Below are 22,336 nucleotides of genomic sequence, written 5' to 3'. Positions count from 1 at the left end.
AGGACACAGGCAATTGACTATTGTGTGTTTGCACTGCTGCCCTTAGAGGAGCCAGCTTCCTCTAAGTTTGCTGAGGGAGTTAAAATGTGGATAGACATAAACAAGGGAGAGAAGAATTGTCTCCTGACTTTTTTTAAGAGGGAAAATTAAAAGATCTTAAATATGTCGTCTTGGCCAAACAATGACCTACGGTGGCAAAGGCCCTAGCAATGATGTACAAGTATTTTGAAGGATGGGAATGCCAAGGAGAGCGTGGGAGTAATTATTAAGGGTGGTCCAGAGGTTTATGACAAGGATTGAAGGCATGGAATTAAGAGGACCACATAGGCTGTATCTGATAAGTGTCCTTGTCAGTAAGTAGGATCTATTAAGCTACACAGCAGTAACCCAAGGGAAGTGATAGAAGGCCCTGTATGGTAGCTTGGGGGCATTTAGCAGTAGATTAAACGAAGCACCAGAAAATATGCTGTTGGTAACAATCTGCATGGGCTGAGGGATTTGGGGAGGACTCGATGTGGCCTAATAGCGCTTTCCATCTGTAATGTCTGAGTCACTGGAACTGTAAATAGAAACCACCTTCCTAGTGCTCCTTTAAAGAATCCAGCCTTTAATCGCTCCCTTGGCTCAGAGGTTTCTTAATGCCGCTACCTGTAAAGATTTGTTTTCTCATCTCCTCCCTGTCTTCATTCTCTTTATTGCAGTTATTCCAGACTCTTTGAGGGTGACCTCAGTTCCACAGACACTAAACAAAGTGGAGCGCGACTCTCTGGAGCTGAAATGCGAGGTGTCTAAGAGTACACCCCAACACAGTCACCTCTCCATCTCCTGGTACCGCCAGAAAGTGGGCGAGCCTCCAGTGGAGGTGATCTCCCTGAGCCGCGACTTTGTCCTGCGGGCGGGCAGCATCTATGCGCAGAGGCAGGCCACTGGCGATGTCCGCCTAGACAAGGTGGGAGAGACCACCTCCAAACTCACCGTCTACAACCTCCAGCCATCAGACCAGGGCGAGTTCTACTGCGAGGCAGCTGAGTGGATCCAGGACCCTGACAAGTCCTGGTACGCCATGACCCGCAAGCGCTCCGAGGGCACCATCGTCAACATCCAAGCCACTGGTCGGTATCTGCAGGGTTTTTTCTCTTGGACAGGTATCAGGAGGAGCAGTGGGTGGTGCAATAAGGGAGAGAGTGGGGAATGTGTGAGAGCTCCACTTACAAGAGACTTCTCAGGTACTGAGCAGGCCAATGGGTGACTAGCTCAGCCTGCCTAGCCTCGCTGCCTGTGTGTGCTGCTATCAATGAAGTTTGGTTTGGCTACAGAATAGTCTCCTTAGGAAAGTCATGAAAGCCCTCTTGCCAGAGTCATTCTTAACACTAGACAGGAGAAAGCCATGAATGTTGTGTGCCTTGGCTACCACAAAATCCAGCACTCTCCCCGTGCTTTGTCGCAATGTTTATAATCATCTGAGGTGATCTCATTAACAGTTTCCTGGGTGGAACCTCAGGTGGCCAGTGGCAGGACGTTCTCAAGACGGTCACCAGAACAGCTTTATTGCTGGTAGGAGGGACAGATGTCACTAGATGTGCTGTAATAGTGATCCATTTCCTTTTGCCCATTACCAGCTTCTGGCAAACAGAGGCCTCCAAAAATAGGCTTCCTATCACTCAACATTTCCTACTGCAAGGGGCTAATCTCTTTGGCCTCTGTCCTTGGAGTTTCCAGAGACCTCCCCCTCCCCAGGAGTGCATTCCTCTCCCTAGAGAGGCTTTGGATCTGCACCGATGTTCTATAATTGAGAAATCCTGAAGAAGGGAATATCCTAGGGTTGCCAGGTATCCGGTTTTTGACAGGAACGCCGGTTTGAAAAGGGACCCTGGTGGCTCTGGTTAAAAATTAAGTCCAGTAGGCAGCGCAGCAAGGCTAAGGCAGGCTCCCTGCCTGCTCTGGCCCTGTGCAGCTCCCGAAAGCAGCAGCATGTCCCCCCTCCAGCTCCTAGGCAAAGAGGCAGCCGGGGGCTCTGCATGCTGGACCCGCCCCAAGCGCCAGCTCTGCACCTCCCATTGGCCAGGAATTGCACCACTGGAATGGCACCTCTGGATGGGGCAGCGCACAGAGACACCTGGCCACGCCTTTGCGTAGGAGCTGGAGTGGGGACATGCTGCTGCTTCCGGGAGCTGCCTGAGGTAAGCGTTGCCTGGAGCCTGCACCCCCTCCTGTGACCCAACCCCCTGCCCTGATCCCCCTCCCACCCTCTGAACCCCTCTATCCCAGTTTCTAAAAGACAGAACTAGTACTCATTTCAAAGGGGTATCTGTACAGTTTTATATAAGAGGTCAGGGTTATTGAGAGAGTATGTTTTGGAGTCCTTCTTCTGACTATAACAGCACTTCTAATATAAAAAGGCTGAAAAGAAATGAGCTATTCCTTCTCTCCTCTGCTCCTGGTTTGACTGTGATTGCAGCTTTTTGCAAACCTAGCAGCTGGCTGCTTCTCCTCCTGAGGGTGAGATGAACTGTGTTCTCCCAGGCAGCAATTGCATGCACCGTACACCTCTGCTTAAGTCCTGTGTTGACTGTATGTTAATGGCAGAGGTAACAGGGAGAGACGCAGGGGCATGAACATAGGGTACATGTGGGACGCGGGGTGGCTGAGAAGTGGGTTAAAATGAAGCATGGAAGTGTCCTGCTGCCCAGTCTGCCTCTTGGGTGAGGGTCCCCTCCACATGTGCAGTGCTACAGTGACACTGCTGCGCGTTGGTGTGTCTCTCTTCAGATAAGGAGTTCAGTGTCCGGTTGGAGACAGAGAAGCGGACGTACACGGTGGGTGAGCCTGTGGTGTTCCGGTGTATCTTGGAGGCGCAGAACATCCCAGAACGCTACTTCTCCATCTCGTGGGCCTTCAACAGCTCCCTGATTGCCAGCCTGGGGCCCAACGCCGTGCCCGTCCTCAACAGTGACTTTGCCCAGCGTGAGGCCCTGGGGCAGCTCAAGGTAGCCAAGGAGAGCGACAATGTCTTTGTTCTAAAGATCTACCGCCTCCGCCTGGAGGACAGCGGCAAATACAACTGCCGGGTGACGGAGCGGGAGAAGACGGTGACGGGGGACTTCATTGACAAGGAGAGCAAGCGGCCGAAGAACACGCCCATCACGGTCTTGCCCCTCAGTAAGTAGAGACTGGCATGCTTCTGCATGGTGCTGTGTCTGTGTGTGCCCTCCCATGCAAAGCAGAGACTGCCTGAGAAACTTAGCTGTTGTCACTTGGGGTGGGACCCCAACCGGAGAAGTTCATGCACAGTGAAGGCTTGTTGGTGAGGCTTAGAAACCCAGCCAGAAAGATCTTTAAAGGCCAGGGAGGGAGGTATCCACTACTCGGGTTCTTAGGCTGGAAAAATTGGCCCTTGCCTTGGTGTTTGCCCCAGGTTGTACTTCTTACTTCGATAGCAGAGAAGGGAGTTTGGGATTTTTGCTGGAGCAGGGAATGGGGACCCTGTCTTTATTCTCCCACTCTTCCCACCTCCCAGTAGGAAGCTGGGAACTTTAAGCTGTTACCCCACCTTAAAAGGCTGAATTGGGAGTGCTGCTGGTCCTAAACCAGCTCCCAGTTCATCCAGGAAGCAGCCCAGCCACTGGAAACATGTTCGTGCCTGCTGCTCAGTTGCCCCTGCTTTGGTGCTCTTGCAGGAGATCCCATCAGCTCCTCAGATCAGAGGGGATGTGCCATGGGTCAAGGAGCAGAAATAACTGCATCCTTCCCAAGCCACCGTTCACTCTTTAGCACAAAGATCCAACTCAGTCACTGGATGCCTCACTCAGCCACCCTAGTGAAAACATTCTTGTCTGACCCTGTTGGAATGTCTTGTGTGTGTCGGAGGGGGTGTGATAAATACAGAAAAGACAGGGCAAGAAGAGCTAGTCCTCTGATTCATTCATTTCCTTTGTCTTGCTCTTTCTCTCCAACTCAAATAACTTTGATGTGACAAGCCACGCAAGTATCCTCAAAGTTAACCCAACAATATATACTGAGCAAACAAAGGAGTAGCTGAGAAAAGCTTTTGTGTAATTTTTACCTCCCATTTATTAATCTTGTAGTGAGATGTAGCTTGTTCTGAAGCCATTTATCCTGAAGTAAGGGTCAATTATAGTCCTTTAGTCTCTCAGCATGGACTCTTGTTCATTTGGGATTGAAAATTACACTAGCCAGAAGTCCTGGATTGGATTGATGCCTAAAAAGTAGCACTTCTAGACTAGAACCGTAACAGATTTCATGTGTGAGATTTCATAACCACCAGTCCTAGAAACAAACTAACAGGACTTAATGTTTTATTCAAAGGTGCAAAGCATCTGCAACTCCCACAAAAAGCAGTGGGAGTTACCAGCACTCAGCACCTGTGAAAATCAAGCCATAAGTCTTTATATCTCTGGAAACTTCAGGATCCCACTTTTCCGATGACATAAAACATTGATAGCAAGCTCTAGTAGTTTGTGAGAGAACAGCTGCGAAAACTGCATAGGAATTGGAAATAGCAAGATGATAATCAGAATTCTGTGATAGTTGTAAATCAAATGGGTTTGGAAGCCTTTTGGCAGAACCAGGAGTTACAGTACCAGTAATAACACCCATGTTTTCAGCACATTCCTCTTCTACAGTCTTGTCCTGGACCTGTGGTCAGAAGATGTTGTGACTCTTCACAGGCAGTAATGGGACAGATTTTCAAAATTTGGCCCTCCCTGTTCTTAGGCACACAAGTTCCCCAGTAGCGAGTCACTGGCCATGTGCATGCTTTGGATATTTGGACACACGAGTTAGCCATGCGCAGAATCAGTGTGTGTGTCGTTTCATACACCTAAGTTTGGAAGAACTGCTTCCAAAGTCTCTGTCTTTCTTGCATACTGGCAAATGGATGAGTATAATCATCTCCTCCATGTGACACGTTTCTCTTCTGTCTCTTCAGAGACCAGCATCTCCGTGGAGATGACCAACAATGCCAGCAATATCCTAGAGGGGGAGAGCCTGCGCTTTGGCTGCAGTGTGCGCTCGGGATTTGGGCCCCAAAGCCATCTCTCCGTCACCTGGCAACTTGTGGACAAGCAGAACAGGCGCAGTGATGTTGTGCGGCTGGATCGGGATGGCACGCTGCAGCCGGGTCCCTCTTACTCAGAACGTAGCAGCTATGGGGGCATCCAGATGGAACAGGTGCGGCCTGGCTCCTTCACCCTGGAGATCTTCAACAGTGTCAAGGCAGATGAGGGCCACTATGAGTGCCGTGTGACTGAGTGGACACGGACGCAAGATGGGGAGTGGCAGATGATTGGGGAGCGGCACGCTAGCACGCCCGTATCCATCACTGCTCTGGGTGAGTACCAGAGGCACTGTGGTGACTGTGTAGTGCTTTCCAGCACCTCACCCTCCTGGGGTTTTGATTACAGCAAGTCAGGAGGCGGTCTCAGGCATTGCTGACTTGCACTGTGTGGCTACAGAGCTAAGCGTTAGAGGGAGGGGCATGCTTCTGGTGGTGGAAACTTGTTTCTGAGTGGGAGTCAGTGTGCCTTTGCTGGAGGAGTGCAGCACGTCATATTACCGGGGAACTCCCGTGTGTGGCATTAGAGGCACAGAGTAGGAAGTAGGATGGTTAATGGCACTTGGCACTTCTGTAGCGCCTTGTGAATGTTAAGCATCCCGGCTTCTTTGTGGACTAGGTAAATATTCTCTCCACTCTCCAGATGAGGAAGGTAAAGTGCAGGGAGGCTGTGGGCCTGACTCTCAGAAATTCTGAGCACCTACAACTCCATCAGATGTTGGCAGTAGCTGCTCTCTGCACATCTGAAAATCAGGCCCTCAGCGACTGGCCCAAGACCACACAGTTGAGTCTACTGGCCAAGTGGGAATAGAATCCAGGAGTCCTGATTGCTGGTGCCCTGTTCTCACAACTAATCCCTTTGAGTGTTGAATACAGTAAAAACCACATGGTTTAAAGGAGGGCATTTTGGGAACTGCATGGATTTAGACTCTCACTGGTCTTGTCTAGATCTTGCTATATTAAGTGCTGGACCAGTGCCAAAAATGCGCTGCAGGTCTGAAGAACCAGTGACTGTTCTTGAAAGCTTATAACATGCAAAATGCCAGGGCTATAAACAATTGCTGTATGTTGTGTTTGGAAAGTTGGGATGGATTCGCAGCTTTCCAGTGCTATACAGTATTAACGAAGACCTTTAAAATCATATCACATTCTGATTACCATCTTGCTTTTCCCTCCTCCCCTTCAGTTCTGACCTGTTCTTAAGAGTTATTCTGTCTAGAGCTAGAAAGCATTGCTTTCGAATTTAGACAAGCTGGCAAGATTCATGGGTAATAAAGAATTAAGGCCAGTTTCTCAGCTGGTGTAAATCAGCATAGCTGAGAATCAGCTGCAGATCTTAATTTGTACTTTGTGTAGTCTGGTGAAGCTGGCAGCTAATTTCATGCCGGAATTGAAGAGTAGGGGAATGGAGTGGGGTGTGCATGGGGAAGTTAGTAAGACGGTAATTGGAGTCACCTGGTTCTAAAATGGGAGTGTCACATTCAGTAATTCATTCTACTTGTTGAAAGTTAGCTGTGTAAAACTTCCCAGTAGTTCCAGAAAACGAAATTAAAAGTTAATAAATTGACCTTCCACTGCAATTCCCTCTTCCAGAGAAATCTCAGATTGACAGGTCATAACTAGTTCCTGTTTATATAACCAAGAGGTGCTACTATAGCCCAATAAAATTTGAAGGAGAAAATGTCTGACATCCTTTTGCTAAGTCTGATTTTTTTCCCCCCTCTTAATATTTGTATAGTGCTTTGTGATACTCGATGGGCCCGTGCTAAAGAAGGTAGTGTTTTTTATTACTACAGCCAGAGGAGACCAAAAGCCTCTGAATATGTGAGGGTCCTGCCACCCTTTGCAGAGTGCTAGGGACCTTGGCCCCTGCAAGCAGTTGGGGAATAGCTGTCCTCTGATGATGTGTACACAGACAGAGTTGTGTTAAGGGTGCTCCTAGAGCTGGAATAGTAAGAAATGCTGCCTATCGGAGCTAAGGGGCACAGGGAAGGCTGTGAGGAGTCCCAGAGCTTGAAATAGCACGTGTGCTGCAGGCCAGGATTGAGGTGTTCTTGGTAGATCAATGTGGAGGAGAGGGGGAAAGCTTTCTACAGAGCCCTGGGCTCATTCATTGGATCAGGAACTGATGAGGAGAGAAAACATGGCATTGAAGGAAGCCTCACTTCCCCTCCCTCTTTTGTATTTAGTCAGGGCAATTGGTCGCTGTAAAAGAAAGCTGTTTGCTGGATGTAATGAGCACATGAGAGTTGAGAGCCTGAGAATGCAGATCTGATTCCTGCATGGCAGTCGAGAAGTCCTTTCATAATGCTCCTTTGCCCAGACTAAGGGTATGTCTGCACTACAGCGGCTACAGCGGCCACGACAGTGGTGCAGCTTTGCTGCTGTAGTGTAGATACTTCCTTCATCAACTGAAGGGGTTTTCTGCCACCTCTCCGAAAGTTAATAGCTGAGCCAACGGCAGAATTCTTCTGTCAGCGTAGCTGCATCTACTCTGGGGGTTAGGCCAGTCTAACTATGGCTCTCACAACATTTTTCACAGCCCTGAGTGACCAAGCTTGGTCTATTTAATTTTTAAATGTAGACCAGGCCTACCTATACAAGACCAAATGACCTTGTTAAAATTAAACCAGCCTTCTACACCTTCAGTCTCCAGCACTAGTGTCTGACGTGCTGGCTATGCTCTGGACTGGGCCTGATATGTACTTCCCTGTGTAGGATGGCTGCCACACGTCATGTGGTAATGAGATGCAGAGATCTTGCAATGCGGGCAGCTCACTGGGCCTCTTCCTTTTCTCCTGGATAATCATTAAACACATTTCTAAAAGCTTTAATCCCAAAGACTGACCTGTTTTTGCAGTAATTACATGGCCCGGAACCCTGCCATGGTGACATCTTTTGATTATTAGGATTCCTGAGCCCTCTTGCTATAAGTGTGCAGAGATCTTAGTGGCTGCTCTGTGGCAAGTCTGGCACGTGAAATGTAATCTGCTCACTGCAATTAATGTCCCAACTGCCTACTATTGTTAATTAATATCTGTTTAACCCTAAGGTCAGAAGGTACCATCTCATGAGTGCAAAGACTATTCCCTCCTTTTGCCACCTGGCCAGTGTTCCGTAGGTTTGTAATCTGTCTTGATATTGCATTCAAGGCAGTGAAGAATTCTCTTTGTCAGTAATTTACAGCACTTGGTAGGCTGATAATCTATTCTGACATATCAAATATTTCTGCTTCTGTTGGATCCATGTATGGGACTGCATCCTCAGAACTACATTGAGGGCTTCATAAAATTTGTAAATTCTGAATTTACGATAGTTAATTAAGAATATATTGTCCTCACACCTTAATGTGTTAGTTTTAAAACACCCTGAAGCAAAACAAAAATTCTGAAAAATGTAATCCAGAAAATATGTGTTATATAGGGTATGGGTGGGTATATAAATTATATATAGTCCAAATGTTATACCAATAAAATAAAAACCAGCAGGATCTTATTAAAGGGGAAAAGGCAAAATGCCACATTTATTGTGAATACAGAAAGAATCATAGTAAGCAGTTAGTTATAGCTTCAACATTCCATTCAATTTCATATTTATTCACACACGTACGTTCTGCAAGGTTGTTATCATAGTTACCAGCCTTAGAGTTGCTCATGCCAAGCCACTGGCCAAATGGCCTGGACATGAGGAGGGAGCAGGGCCTTGTCAGATGCTCATCTGATGCTCCTGTACGTTGGTTTGCAGAATCAGACCCCAAAGTTCTCACTTTCTCAAGTCCATTTTTATAGGAATTTCTTCCTATGCCAGTCTATGGGAATTGCTTCATCATGCTGTTGCTGAATCAATCAGCAGATAGCACATTCCTGACGGCTCCGTGCTGCCAGATGTTATCTTGTTCTTCGATTCTCCCATTCTTGAGGCTGTTGGGTGGATTCCAGTCTGCCCTCCGGGGGTCGTCTGGTTATTTCCACTTGACGCCTTCTTCAGCCGATGGACACTGGATTCTTAGGCTGGCACCTCCCTGATCATTCAGTTATTATCCACACCAAGCATCCATCCACATACATCCTCTATCTCTATTTTAATCACAATTGTTAACAAAGCGAGATGAATACAACAAAAGGGCGGGGAGTCTCTGGGTGCTGTTTCTGTTGTTACAGAGTATTGCTTTGAGTCTCTCTCTGTGTGAGTAGTTTCTGTTACAAAGAATTGCTTTGAGAACAGACTCTCTCTTAGAATGTACTAACACAATTAGCAGCTTGCAAGTTTCACACGTAGAGGGAGAGAAACAGTACCAAAAACCAAGAGACCTCTTAATTAGTAATATCCTGGAATTTAAACTATGGGGAATCAAACTCATTTGTGATTTTAATACAGAACTTCTTTAATATGATCCAACACAAATATAGCTATAATTGAGAGACAATGAAAGCCACTGTCTAGGTGACTGAGTCACATAAAGACTAAAACCAGAGCTAACTCAGGGGTTCTCTATCCAGGGTTTTTATATTGGTGCTCAAACTAGAGCGATGGGCACTTCTCAAGAGTATAAATGCCAACAAGCTGTCCCTTCTTTCCCCTCCTGTCACCCCTTCAGTGCCACCAGGAGGTAGGCTTGGATATGGGGGTAGGGAAGAATTATTAATACAAAAGAACGATGTTACTATTGCAGGAAAGCCTGGGCCAAGAGGTGGGTATTGAATCCAGGTCCAAATGCTGTGAGATTAGTGGCCAAACTTTCATCCAGTTTCTACAGTTTAGGTCTGGCTGTTGTGTAGGTTCTCCATGATTACTAGCTTCCTCCCTATTAGCTCAGTGTTCCCTTCTTCAGTACTTGGTAGTGTGGATCAGTGGTTGTCAACCTATTTACCATTGTGAGCTGCATATGCAGCTCTCTGTGTGTTATGTGGGCCACAGCTACACAATATATATATATATATATATATACACTACCTGTGTGGCCATGAGGATGACACATGGGCCACAGCTGTGTGCTGCTTGGACTGCAAGTGGCCCACAGGTTGAAGCCCATGAGTTGAAAACCATTGGTATGGACCATATGATAGAAGAGAGGTTCTCACCGACACTTCCACTCCCATTCAGGGCTGTAGGAGCCACCTCCCCTCCTGTTGGATAAAATACCATCCCTGTCGCACTGCAGCAGTGGCTTACGTGGAGAGTTCCTGTGGAGCAAGTATTGTATTTGAAGTGTTTTAGGTGCTTTTAAGGTAACTTAGTAATGGGAAACGAGAAGCACCAGTAGCTTTCCATGTCATGTAATTGGAGAACCACTGATGTAACCATTTCTCATTCATGGCATTGTGGCAGGCCTCATTTGGCAGAGTTCTACAACCTCTCTTCAGTCTCACTCATTTCTCTCTCTGTCTCTGTCTCTGCAGAGGCTGGTTTTGCTGTCACAGCCATATCCAGAACCCCTGGAGTGACCTACAATGAATCATTTGACCTCCAGTGTATCATCAAGCCGCACTATCCGTCCTGGGTCCCAGTGTCTGTGACATGGCGCTTCCAGCCAGCGGGCACCACAGAATTCCATGACCTGGTCACCTTCACTCGGGACGGTGGGGTCCAGTGGGGAGACAGGTACACGGGCTTCCGGACCCGAACTGCTATTGAAAAAGCAGAGTCCAGCAACAACGTGCGCCTCAGCATCAGCCGAGCCAGTGACACTGAGGCTGGCAAGTACCAGTGTGTGGCCGAGTTGTGGCGGAAGAACTACAACAGCAGTTGGACACGACTGGCAGACAGGACCTCCAACCTACTAGAGATCCGGGTCCTGAGGCCAGGTAAGAGCCCTGACGGTCGGTGTCCTGGAGGATTAGAACTCATGAAAGTGACAGGACTAAACTCACTTTCATGACTCAAATTCTGCCCTCTTTCCTTCCCCAAAGGGCAGAGGCAAAAACCTCCTAGCTCTAAACTCCTTTAACAACGATGTGATGGTACAGCTATGGCCGCCAGCAAGGACGACTAACATTACTGTCCCTTTACATGTCAAGGAAAAAACACCTCAGACCTGCACGTTATACATACTGTCAGTGCATGTAACTGGGCCTTCCTCTCACTGCTACTCTTCCTCCCTCTGTTTGTTTATTCCCACCTGTTGCATCTCATATCTTACTCTAGCATGGTGGGGCCCTAACCCTAGATATTGCTGTACTAATCATAGTCATGCCGTCAGACTTTATGAATGTTATGCATACGCACCCACCAAGACTTGTCTGCATGCACTTCTCAGTGAATGACGTGCAGTAGCTTTTCCCGGTTACATGTTGCATCCAGAGCCAAGTTCTGCTTGAGAGCAGGGCCCAGGGTTTCAAAAGGGATGATTGCTTTGGAGTGCTTCCATTTTGGGGGGCCCAGCTTTCCCTTGTCAAAAAGCAGCCTGATTTTCAGAACGTACTGGGCCACCTGTCCTCTGAAAATCAGGCTCATTCAGCTTGGGCACCCAGAATCACTCGTCACGTCTGAAAATCGTGGCCCAAGTTCTTACTGCACTGGAAATTTCTTCCACTCATTCACCCTCTACCCTAGACTCCTGTGCTGCCAGACGCCTTGCTCTTGTGTGGGGGGGTTTCCCTCCTTCCTCCCCAACTTGAGTGTGGCTATCCCTGGATGAGTCGGCAAACACTCTTCAGTATGAGAGTCTGCTTTTGCAGTGCCTGTGCCCTCATTATTTCATCTGTCCCTCTCTTTACGTGCAGGTAATCCCTTCCTTTTTGTCTTGACTCCCATACTGTTATCCTGCCTTGTAATAACTGCCTTATTGTCGGGGGTGCGCCAGAGGTCAGGATGGGGACTCTCATCTTCTTAGTTCCTTTTCCTGGGAAGCAAGTTTGATTGGAGATAGTCCCTGAAGTAACACACCTCTCTGTAATGCAGCTGTGTGTGAGTGAATTCCTAGTAATGCCATCCAGGAAGAGAAATCCACCTCACAGCACACACGGGGAGATTTAAAGGCCAGCTAGAGGCCTTGCATGATGGAACTGCCACCTCCTTCCTGCAATGCTCAAGCTCTACTAGTGCATTAATAGGGCATATGAAATGTGTGTCTGTGATCTGTTGCACACCCCATCTCCTAAACCAGGCCGGAGCTTTGCTTGGCAAACCTCTGCAGGCAAGTCGTAAGTCTGGTCTAATGAGCATTGTGTAATGTTTGTGGGTTTATGGCCCATAGGGGAATAAAGGGAAGGAGGGCGTGTCCCTTCTCTCCCATTTCCTCTTGCTGAGCTCCCCGTGTCAATGTTGCATTCTCTTACACATTTAATTTCTGTGCCTCAGGCAGCCTCCAAGACACAAGCTGTCTCCTTAACCGCTGCCTGCAGCCACATTCATTTGTGTTGTGATTTCATTCACTCTTACAAGCTAAATAGGGTCAGGTCTTGCTGGTTCTTTGTCTGGATGATCTCCAGAGAAAACCCAGGTGGTGCACGAGATTCAGTAGGCAGCCCTCTTCCATCAGTCAATACTTAACCAATGTCTCACCCTGCTGCTAGTGAGACCTGCACTGCTGAGGTGCTGGCTTTCAGACGACAGAAAAAGAGCTATGGCTACTTATGTACAAGAGAGAGGGCATCAGCCACAGTGCCCTGGACAAATTCTAACTCAAGTAAATAATCCTGTTTACCAAAATTCAACAGGATACCGTCCTCTTTTTTAACCTAATGCAGCTTTTTACAGAAGTCTTATCTATGAGTCATATACACATCTGGCTAGTACGTATTTTCAAGATCCTTCAGCCTGTGCATTAATCTTGAACTTTAGTTTTCTGAGATCAAAATATCCCAGCTCTGTCAAAGTTTGTCAAACTGAACTTAAATGTTAAAAAAAAAAATCCTATTTATCATTTCCTGTCCTAAACTAAATGGCTGCTGCATTCCTCCCCAAAAGTGACTGTCTGCAGTGATGGGAGTTGTGATCAAAATATAAATAAGTCTGTCAAGTGTGTTGAGGTGAGGTGCTATAGAAAGGCAAGAGATCAGCAGCGTGCACCTGAGGCGATATGGCTGAAAGCTAGGCAATGTACTGTTTGGATCTGGTTGCTGCTCAGGGCTTGGCAGACTCAGATAACTTGTGTGTGGCTGCAGTGATAAACGTTTATAAGCATGTGGCAATGTCAGGCAGTTTCTGCACTTAGTGAGCCATCCACAGCCATATCTCAACCATCAGGTCATGTATGGAGGAACAGCTTTTTTACAGCAGAGCTGCTCGGCCTAGTGCAATGGGTCTCAGCCTTTCCAGACTACTGTACCCCTTTCAGGAGGCTGATTTGTCTCGTGTACCCCCAAGTTTCACCTCATTTAAAAACTACTTGCTTACAAAATCAGATATAAAAGTACAAAAGTGTCACAGCAGCTTACTGAAAAATTGCTTATTTTTTCATTTTGTCTGTATGAAACTTTAGTTTGTACTAACTTCGCTAGTACTTTTTATGTAGCCTGTTGTAAAACTAGGCAAATATCTAGATGAGTTGATGTACCCCCTGGAAGACCTCTGTGTACCCCTAAGGGTATGTGTACTCCTGGTTGAGAACCACTGGCCTAGTGGACACAAACTGGAAGTGCAAAACCAGGATGGCTCAGAATAATAATGTGACACTGAAGTTAATCTCCAGGTCATCAGTTCAGATCCAAACCAGCTAGTCCACTAGTGACTAAAAGTGATCTCGGCTCAGTTCTCAGAGGCCAAGTGTCAGCAACTCTAAACCACTCAGACAACTGGCATTAATTTACCGTTCAGCACTGTTTCAAAACACTTTCTAAACAGTTAGTATGTGAGTCGGTAGATAAAGGCTATAAAGGTATAACGGATGCTGTTTATCAATGCGTGGAATTGCTACAAAAATGAGAGACGTGAAGTGAAGAATGCTGTATCCTCCTGAGAATTCAGGAAGACAGCTCTGGAGTTCAGTCTAATGTGAGTGATTAGCAGGAGTAGGAGAGTTAGAGTATAAAGGGACTGTGAGATCTTTAATGACCAAAGGAGGTCAGGATCTCACTTTTTGTCTCATTGGGGAGATGGGGATGTATGTCTTATCCTAAAGATAATCCTGCCAACAGCTCAGTACCTTACAAGCCCACATTGGGTAACTGGTTTATTGCTGATAGAGGTAAGAATGCCACCTACTAAATTCGCAGTGCTCTGAATGTTCCTGGGATGGTGCCAAACCAGCTAGTGTCCAGGCCCAGCCCAGCTTCCTTATGAGAGCTAAGAAGATAAGGGAAGTTATCACTTCCCAGATGCGAAACCTCTTCACTGTGGCTTTCAGCAGCCAATGTATCTAAATAATGAAAGCAGAAAGCACACATCCATGTGGTACTCTACTATGGACCCCCTGGAGTGCCCTTGCAGACCCCAGTGTGAGAAACGCTGCTGTAGGGTGCATTGGCAGGTAGCGTGGAAACTTCCATTAACTCATCTGTGTGGCCTGCCTGCTTCTACAGGCCTGTTGTGATAGACTCAGGGTATTGTGCTTCTTTCACTGAGCTGGGCTAGATCAGTGCAATTACACAGTCCAGGAAATCTTGTTCTGAGATCTAAAGCCACAAGAGGGTTGCACTCCCGTGCATGCACTCTCTCCCAGTTGGCATATGGGCAAGTCAAGTGAGCAGGTTAAGACATTAGATATCCCTCTCAGAGAAGAAGTCGTCCTGTAATGCAATGCAGTCTGAGCACTGGCCTGTCACTGCAGACCGGCATTCAAATCAGAGACAGGACGGACCCACTATGGCAATTGCTGTGTTGCCAATGATGGCAACACTCCCCTCATTTCCTCCCAGTTCTCAAGGCTTCCTTTGCTTTCCAGTGGCATGAGCACAGTGTCCAATGGTCAGGAAAGAACAATAAAACAAGACAACTCAAGGCCAGCTCCTTCCCCGAAGACAGCTTGCAGCACTCCTGACAACTTCAGAGCTCTGTCTGAACTTGAAATAAGTCCTGGATGTGCACATGGGGATTTCTCTTCACCTGTGCCCTTCCTGTGGGACTTTCCTCTTGTCACTGGCTCTCTCCTGCTATTGAAACGTGTGTTCTCTCTGTCCCAAAGGCAGGTCTATTAAGGTGCTCTCTCCCTGCTCCACTCCATTCTGAAGCCACCATCTTCTCCTTTATGCACTCACTTCCAGTGCCTCTACCCCTTTCCAGCTGGAAGGAGGTGCTGACTGATCCCCTCTGACAGTGCTGCCACGCTGGCCAGTAGGTGATCATTCAGGGCAGATTCATCCCTACAGAGCCCGGGCACAGTAGTTCTTTGTCGCACTTGAATCTCTCTGGCGTGAGTGGGAGAGAGGAGTCTTAAGGTTCCTTGTGAACCCCAGTGACCCTCCTGCAGTTCCATGGCACGCAGTGCAGGGCTGAGCTATTGGCCCAGCTAGACTTGCTGAGGAGATGTACTTCAGATGAGTGGAACCCTAACCCATTCCGATCCCTCTTCTTCCTGCGACTTTGAAGGTGAAAATTGTCAAGACCCAGCCAGGGGCAGAAGAGAGATGTGGATAGACTTCTGGGTGAGAGAGGAGATTCAGGACGGGGCAGGGCTGGTAGACACAGGGAGATTCCGCTCCATTCCCTTTGCTTTGTCAAACTGTACACCTTTCTGCCAAGTTTTTGGCAAAGGGAACTGTTAATTCAAAGTGCAACATTTCCGAGCAGCAGGTGTGACATGTCTATGGGATCAGACAAGGACAGCAGATGGTCTCTGTCAGTGCAGTACACAATGGGTGGCTGTGTTGCAGTCTGTACAGGCTTGGACATTTGAATATGACTCTTGGCAAGAAGGTTTCAGCAGTCTTGTGGTGGTATTGAATTGCCATAGTCCTCATGTGCATTAACACCCTTATCTTTCTGCTCTGCGGCTGAAGGATGAGGTCCTTTGGCAGAGGACCTTTGGCTTTGAGAATATCCAGCACTTGAGTATCAAGAAGTGTTTTGTGCTACAGATCCGTACAAATCAGGGCTGTGGGTTGTAGCAAGCCTACTAGCAGTCCTGTCCCTAGTCATGCAAGTGCGTGTGCACACACAGCGGGAAAGATCCTCTGCTCTCCTCCTAGGAAGGGAAGTTCTGAGCCTGCACAGCAGCCAGGATAAGAGCTCCTTTATCCAAAGGGAAGAAATGGGGCCCACTGGGAATTTTGGCCTGCCCCAGGGCACATGCGTGCATTAATGCATCCTGTGGGGACATCCAGGCTAGCAACTCTGAACTGTAGGAAGGCTGGCAAAGGCCACAGGGTTAACCAGGAACTTGCTGTTTGAGAAGGGGATTGGTGTGCAGAGGTGGCCAACAACTTCCCCTTCCTCTTATTTTCACTGCCTCTTCTTACCTGGTCCCAGCAAACATGAGCTCAAGTGACCTTTGCTCTCCTGAACGTCCCTCGCACCAGCTATGCTCAGGCTTCCTGACGCCCGCTGCTTTCATTTGACTATACCGGTATCTAGATGCCAGTGATAGACAACTCCTTGCTAGCAATCCATCTACAATTGGCCACCTCCTTTCACCCCAGTGTCCCTGCATAATAAAATGGACTAGGAAGCACAATTGCTGTTTGTCCCCTGTGTACAAGGGTCATTGAAGTCAAAAACCATTAACGGTGTCCTTTGCCTTCTGAAAGCCACATGCCCCCTTTCCACCACTGGACTGGACTTGGAGACCGTAATACGTGTGGGCCATTAGCTTGTAATAAAAGTGCAGCAACATCTGCTTCTATGGATTGATTTTTACCATCGTCCTCTCTTGCCCTTCCCATTCCCTCTCCCACCTCCTGTACCCCTGGGAGGGGGCTGATACCGCAGCAGTCTCCAGGAGTCCCTTTCGCAAGCCTGGCCCTGGCAGGTTGATTGACCAGGGAGCTGTCGAGCAAACAAGACAGCCAGGCTCTTCATTAGCGCATTAATTAGCAGCCAGGGGCTCTCTGGAGGCTGCCTCCATAAAGTTTAGTTTATTAGGGGCTATCAGGATGAACCCGTCAATGGGTAGGGGAGGCTGCTGAGCTGAACTAGTCCATTAATGTTACTTGGAGAGCCTGCTTCACAGTGATGAGCTGTGCTTTGTCTTGGTAAGGAATCCTGAGACAGGTACTGAGTAGTCCACCACTGCTACTGCACTAATAGTTTGCCTTCCTTTAGAGTGTCTCGCAGAGGCAATGTTTTCAGTGGGGGGAGGCACAATTTAAACATGAGGGGGGGGGGTCACGTAACTGCCCATGCATCACTTCGGAGGATGAGGCGGCTTGTGTGACCTTATACCCAGCAATTAAGAAACAGTAATTCGCTTGAGGACCAGTTTAATTCTCATTGTAGAACTTCATGTTAATAGCTCATCATGGGTCCTTTGAGCTGAAAAAACAAGGTGCTTATATTTTATCAATACTTATTAATGACTGTAAGCGTCTACAGCTTTCATGTAAAACATTGCAATAATAATTTCTCTTTAAATAGCCAGTTATTTTCAAATGTGAAATAGATTTTCCGCTTTAAATGCTGTAACTTTCCACAGTACAAGTCACACGCAAATATTTTTTGCTTAAAGGATTGATTTTAGCTGAAGAATTGAAAGTTCGTAACTTGAAGTGCATTTCTGTCACAAGGAGCAGCCATAGAACCAGGAGCACCAGGGCAGCGGCAAGCCAGCTCCAGGGGGCCCCTCTCCAGTCAGCACCAGGCTCCTTCGGGGAGAGGCAAGAGTGCATCAGGGGTGCAACTCTGAGCTGTGCCGCCCGCCCTGCCTGGGGAGTGCCCAGCTGTGCAGGGGTGGCCCGGCTTGGGGAGCAGGGCAGGGAGGGCTGCCGGGTGGGCAGCCAGCTAGCACCCCAGCTCCCACAGTGCGAAGAGCCAGGGGCCCAAGCAGGCCAGGCAGCTCCCACCAGCTTCTGATCCACCCGCTCCTGGCAGGAGGTAACAGTTTTCAAACTGTGGGGTGTGCTCCCCGTAAGATGGTGCTCCCCACAGTTTGAAAACTTCTGTGCTAAATGGAAGGTAGAAATCTGGGGGGAGAGGGGAGGCACATGAGCCCATGTCCCCCTGCCCCCTGCACTTTGCTTCCCATTAACATCGGGTCGCAACCCACTTTGGGGTCCCGAACCACAGTTTGAGAACTGCTGATATAAAGCCCTCTTACCATAACTGAGATCATGACTGGATACAATCTTAATTCTGCTGCTTTGATCTTAAACCAGATTTACTCTGGACACTTTTAACTCCTGTATTCTGAAAAGCTGCATGCAGCAATGCACATGCTTCCGTGGTGAAGGGGTTAAAGGATGCTTGAGAAGACCCCTCTTTCTGAATGCCAGGGCTCCACACAGCGGGATGGGGCTGATTAATGGTGACTGTAACTGTGATGCAGAATGGCCTTCTCTCTGCTGGATGCTCAGGGCCTTGCTCCTTTCCCTTAATTACTGGAGTAATAAAACCTCCTGTCCTGCCACCAAGCTGCTGCTTCTCTGTGACCTTCACACTTAAGAGTCAAAATAAAGTGACTGAGCCTCTGTGCAACCCATAATTGTGCTCTATCTCAGCCCATTCGTAAGAGAACAAAACAAGTGGCCTTGCATTCTCTGTCAACAGTACGAGAGCTTTTTCTTTTTTTCCATACCCCTCATCCTCAGTGGCAGAGACAGCCTCCAAGCCTGCAGATTTACTGAAGGGAGTTCTACTTCCCATGCAGCTCACACATGCAGCTTCCCTGCTCTGGCTCCCTCCTCCATCCATGGGTACTTCTCTTCTCCCTGACCGAGGACTCCCAATGCTCTTTCCCCACAGTAATGCATCAAATCCTGTTTTCTCCCACTCCTGCCCATCTCCCCTTTACTGGCATTTTCTCTCCCACTTACCTGTTGAGGCCTTTTTCCTCTTTGCCCTCTCTCTTCTGCAGATGCTGCTGGTAGGATATGCTATATTCCACAGACTTCACTTTGTGTTTAGAGATACAAGCCCAAATTCTGCCTCCAGATATCTGTGCAGAGCCAGTCAAGCATCTAAGGCACTGGCCTGGGACTCTGGAGACCTTGTTCTATTCCTGCCTCTGGCCTGCTGGATGATGTAGACAAACTTGACTTCTCCGTCTCAATCAATTTCCCCATCTGTAAAACAGGGATAATGACTTATCTCCTTTGCAGAATACTTCAAGATCTGATCATGAAAAAGCATTGTAAGAGCCAAGTATAATAAAGTTATTGATAACAATAATAGTGTGGGGGGCTTCCATGTTTTTACTGGGAGTCTGGAAAACACAATAGGAGTTTGAGAGCCAAAATTTTGTCCCTTAATGTCTGGGAAGCATCTGGGATATTTTGTGAGTTCTTGGTGCTAGAAGGTCCCTGTACTAGGTCACTTAAGTCTATGTCCTACCTGGCTTATTGCTAGCTCATCTGGTGCTTGTCTGGCTAAGACTTAAGGATTTCTGGGGCTTGGGTTCTACCTAGTGCAGTTATGTAACCAAAAAAATCTACATCTGTAAGTTACACTTTCACAATAAAAAGATTGCACTATGGTACTTGTATGAGGTGAATTGAAAAATACTATTTCTTTTGTTTATCATTTTTACAGTGCAAATATTTGTAATAAAAATAATAATTGAGCACTGTACACTTTGTATTCTATGTTGTAATAGAAATCAATATATTTGAAAATGTAGAAAAACATTCAAAAATATTTAATAAATTTCTGTTGGTATTCTATTGTTTAATAGTGCAATTAGTCATGATTAATTTTTTTAATCGCACTTTTTTGAGTTAATCACGGGACTTAACTGCGATTAATCGACAGCCCTAGTTCTATCCCTTAATCCAGAATTTGCTTCCTTTCTCAAATTGACTTTTTTTTTTGGCTGCTATTTAAACTGATTTTTTTCCTCTTTTAATTTAGAATCATTGTCTTTTCTTCTCATTGTTATTTAATGGGCAGTTTTTCTCCCGCCTGCCTACAGCATGTACATACAGAACCAGAATCGTAGCCCCCTTTAGCCTCCTTCATCACCGGCTGTGTATACTGAACTCCTCTCATCTCTTCTTGTGTTTCTTCCCTCCCTATGCTTTATCAACCTCATTTCTCCCCTGTCAGCACCCATATCACTTCTGAATTACTTGTCGCTGTCCATCTTCAAAGCTTTTGACAGACATTAATCCTTAGAGCTCCCCACCCTCTGTGAGGCAAAGTTCACATCCATTTTATAGATGGGGAAACTAAGCCATAGAGGTTGTGATTTGTCCAGATGCCATATATTAAGGCAGTGGCAGAACAGGGAATAGAATGTGTGAGTCCTAAGTCCCAAGCATTTGTTCTAAACATGAGGCTATAACAGAGGTTGACAAACTATGGCCCACGGGCCACATCTGGCCCGTGGGACCATCCTGCCTGGCCCTTGAGCTCCTGGTCGGGGAGGCTAGCCCCCAGTCCCTCCCCAGCTGTCCCCCCTCCCCTGCAGCCTCAGCTGACTGCGCTGCCTGCGCTCTGGCCCGCTGCTCCTGCCGGGGAGCGTGGCGGCGTGGCTGCAAGCTCTGCCACTCTGAGCAGCATGGTAAGGGGGCAGGGAGCAGGGTGGTTGGATAAAGGGCAGGGACTTCCGGGGGGCAGTCAGGGGACAGGGAGCATGGGGGGTTGGACAGGAAGCATGGGGTCCGGGGGGGCGGTTAGGGGCAGGGCTGTGGGTAGGGGTCGGGGCAGTCAGGGAATAGGGGGTGGGGTCCCAGGAGGGGGTGGTCCGGGGACAAGGAGCAGGGGGCGTTGGATAGGGGGTAGGGTCCCGGGAAGCGGCGGTCCGGGGACAAGGAGCAGGGGGAGTTGAATGCATCGGGGTTTTGAGGGGAGCAGTCAGGAGGCGGGAAGTGGGAGGGGGTGGATAGGGGGCGGGGGCCAGGCTGTTTGGGGAGGCACAGCCTTCCCTACCTGGCCCTCCATAGAGTTTAGCATTCCTAATGTGGCCCTCGGACCAAAAAGTTTGCCCACCCTGGGCTATAAGGTTTCCATTCATAAGCTGAAAAGGATAACACCGGCTGTTACCTAACAGTGCTGTGTAAAAGGAAAGAACTCTTTCCTTGTTTTAATATGCTCCCCATATATATGCAACACAGATTGTAGTTGCTTTTTTAATCACTGTGCCACATTGAATGTTCCCCTCTGTTACCCTCTCTTTTATTCTTCTGCACAGATGGTCAGTGTACTTTTCACCCTTTCCTTCAGGTTGGTGCTCAACATCCTGGCAGTGTGACACCAGTTTCCAGTCTGCTTGAATATTGATTTAACACATTGGTTCACAATGTTTTCTTCTGGACTTATGTAGTTGGGAGTGCTGTAGGTGGCTTTACTCTTCACTCAGACAGCTACCTGCCATGCTAGGCTCAGAAATACCAATTGTTAGGAAAACTGTGTAAATAAAGTAAGGAATTCACTGTTTTTTCCCAGTAGCGTTTTAATACCTCTGTGCCGAGTAAACCAAATTAGTGCAATTTTCCTTTTAAAGCTATTCCGGGGCATTGGTTCATAATCAAGTGTAAAGGGCTGGTTTTTTGTTTTTTTTTCACTTTCTACTGAAGCATCTGGCATCAGTCAGAGGCTAGATACAGTACTAGACGAGCTGGATTTTTGCTCCATTTGGTTGTGGCACCTGATCCAATGTTTTTTTAAAAAAGGTGTCATAGTTCAGGACAGCTGCACTTGTATTCCCCCTCTATAATCCAGCAAGGGCACCCACTCTCTGTCTTCTGGCTCCCTGGACCGTCACCTCTATTGGATGGAGACGTGCATCTCTCTCCCTCTTGACCAGAGTATTTCCAAGTTGCAAAGCTCCCTGATTATATGGTGTGAATTCACCAGCAAAGTCAGACTAGCTAAGCAGGCCTGCTTTGCCTTTCTCCTTTTGTCACAGTTATAAATTACAGTGCAACACTTCCTATGCAAGCCTATTTATTCTTAAGGTATAAGCATTACAGAGAAAGCATATTAAAAACACTAAAAGAACCTGCATACATGCTAATCAGCTTACCAGAGATTCCCCCAAACAGTCTCCAACTGGGCTCTGGCGGGTGGGTCCTCCCCCACCCCCCTTCTCTTTTGTGGTCACAAGTACATATCCTCAGCTCAGAACTAGCACCCCCATGAACAGTTTAGTTCCTTTTTATACAGTTTGGGCATCTTTGATCTAGATGTAGAGTTCCCAGGAGCAGGTAATTAGTAGACAATGGGTGTCTCTTCCCAGGTCATAGCTTCAAAAGGCTGGGTTTGGAAGGAAATTAGCATTTCCCACTTCACGAG

The 22,336-nt window shown here is 47.5% G+C and overlaps 1 protein-coding gene across 3 annotated transcripts in view; it reads left to right on the top strand.

The window, feature by feature from the left end:
- The window catches only part of IGSF3 (immunoglobulin superfamily member 3), a 162,168-nt gene that overhangs the window by 106,404 nt on the left and 33,428 nt on the right, over positions 1 to 22,336 (top strand). For 2 of the 3 annotated variants that reach the window (XM_084642221.1, XM_084642222.1), the window contains exons 3-6: positions 702 to 1,112; positions 2,770 to 3,159; positions 4,949 to 5,350; positions 10,474 to 10,878. In XM_084642221.1, the coding sequence (XP_084498347.1) occupies positions 702 to 1,112; positions 2,770 to 3,159; positions 4,949 to 5,350; positions 10,474 to 10,878 (1,608 nt within the window). The remainder of the gene's footprint in view (positions 1 to 701; positions 1,113 to 2,769; positions 3,160 to 4,948; positions 5,351 to 10,473; positions 10,879 to 22,336) is intronic. The other variant, XM_084642223.1, reaches the window with a different exon arrangement.

The sequence above is a fragment of the Lepidochelys olivacea genome (genome assembly GCF_965140295.1).
Source record: "Lepidochelys olivacea isolate rLepOli2 genome assembly, chromosome: 1".
NCBI classification, from domain to species: Eukaryota; Metazoa; Chordata; order Testudines; family Cheloniidae; genus Lepidochelys; species Lepidochelys olivacea.
The sequence above is the reverse complement of the archived record's forward strand: the minus strand, read 5'-3'. Positions and strand labels throughout refer to the sequence as shown.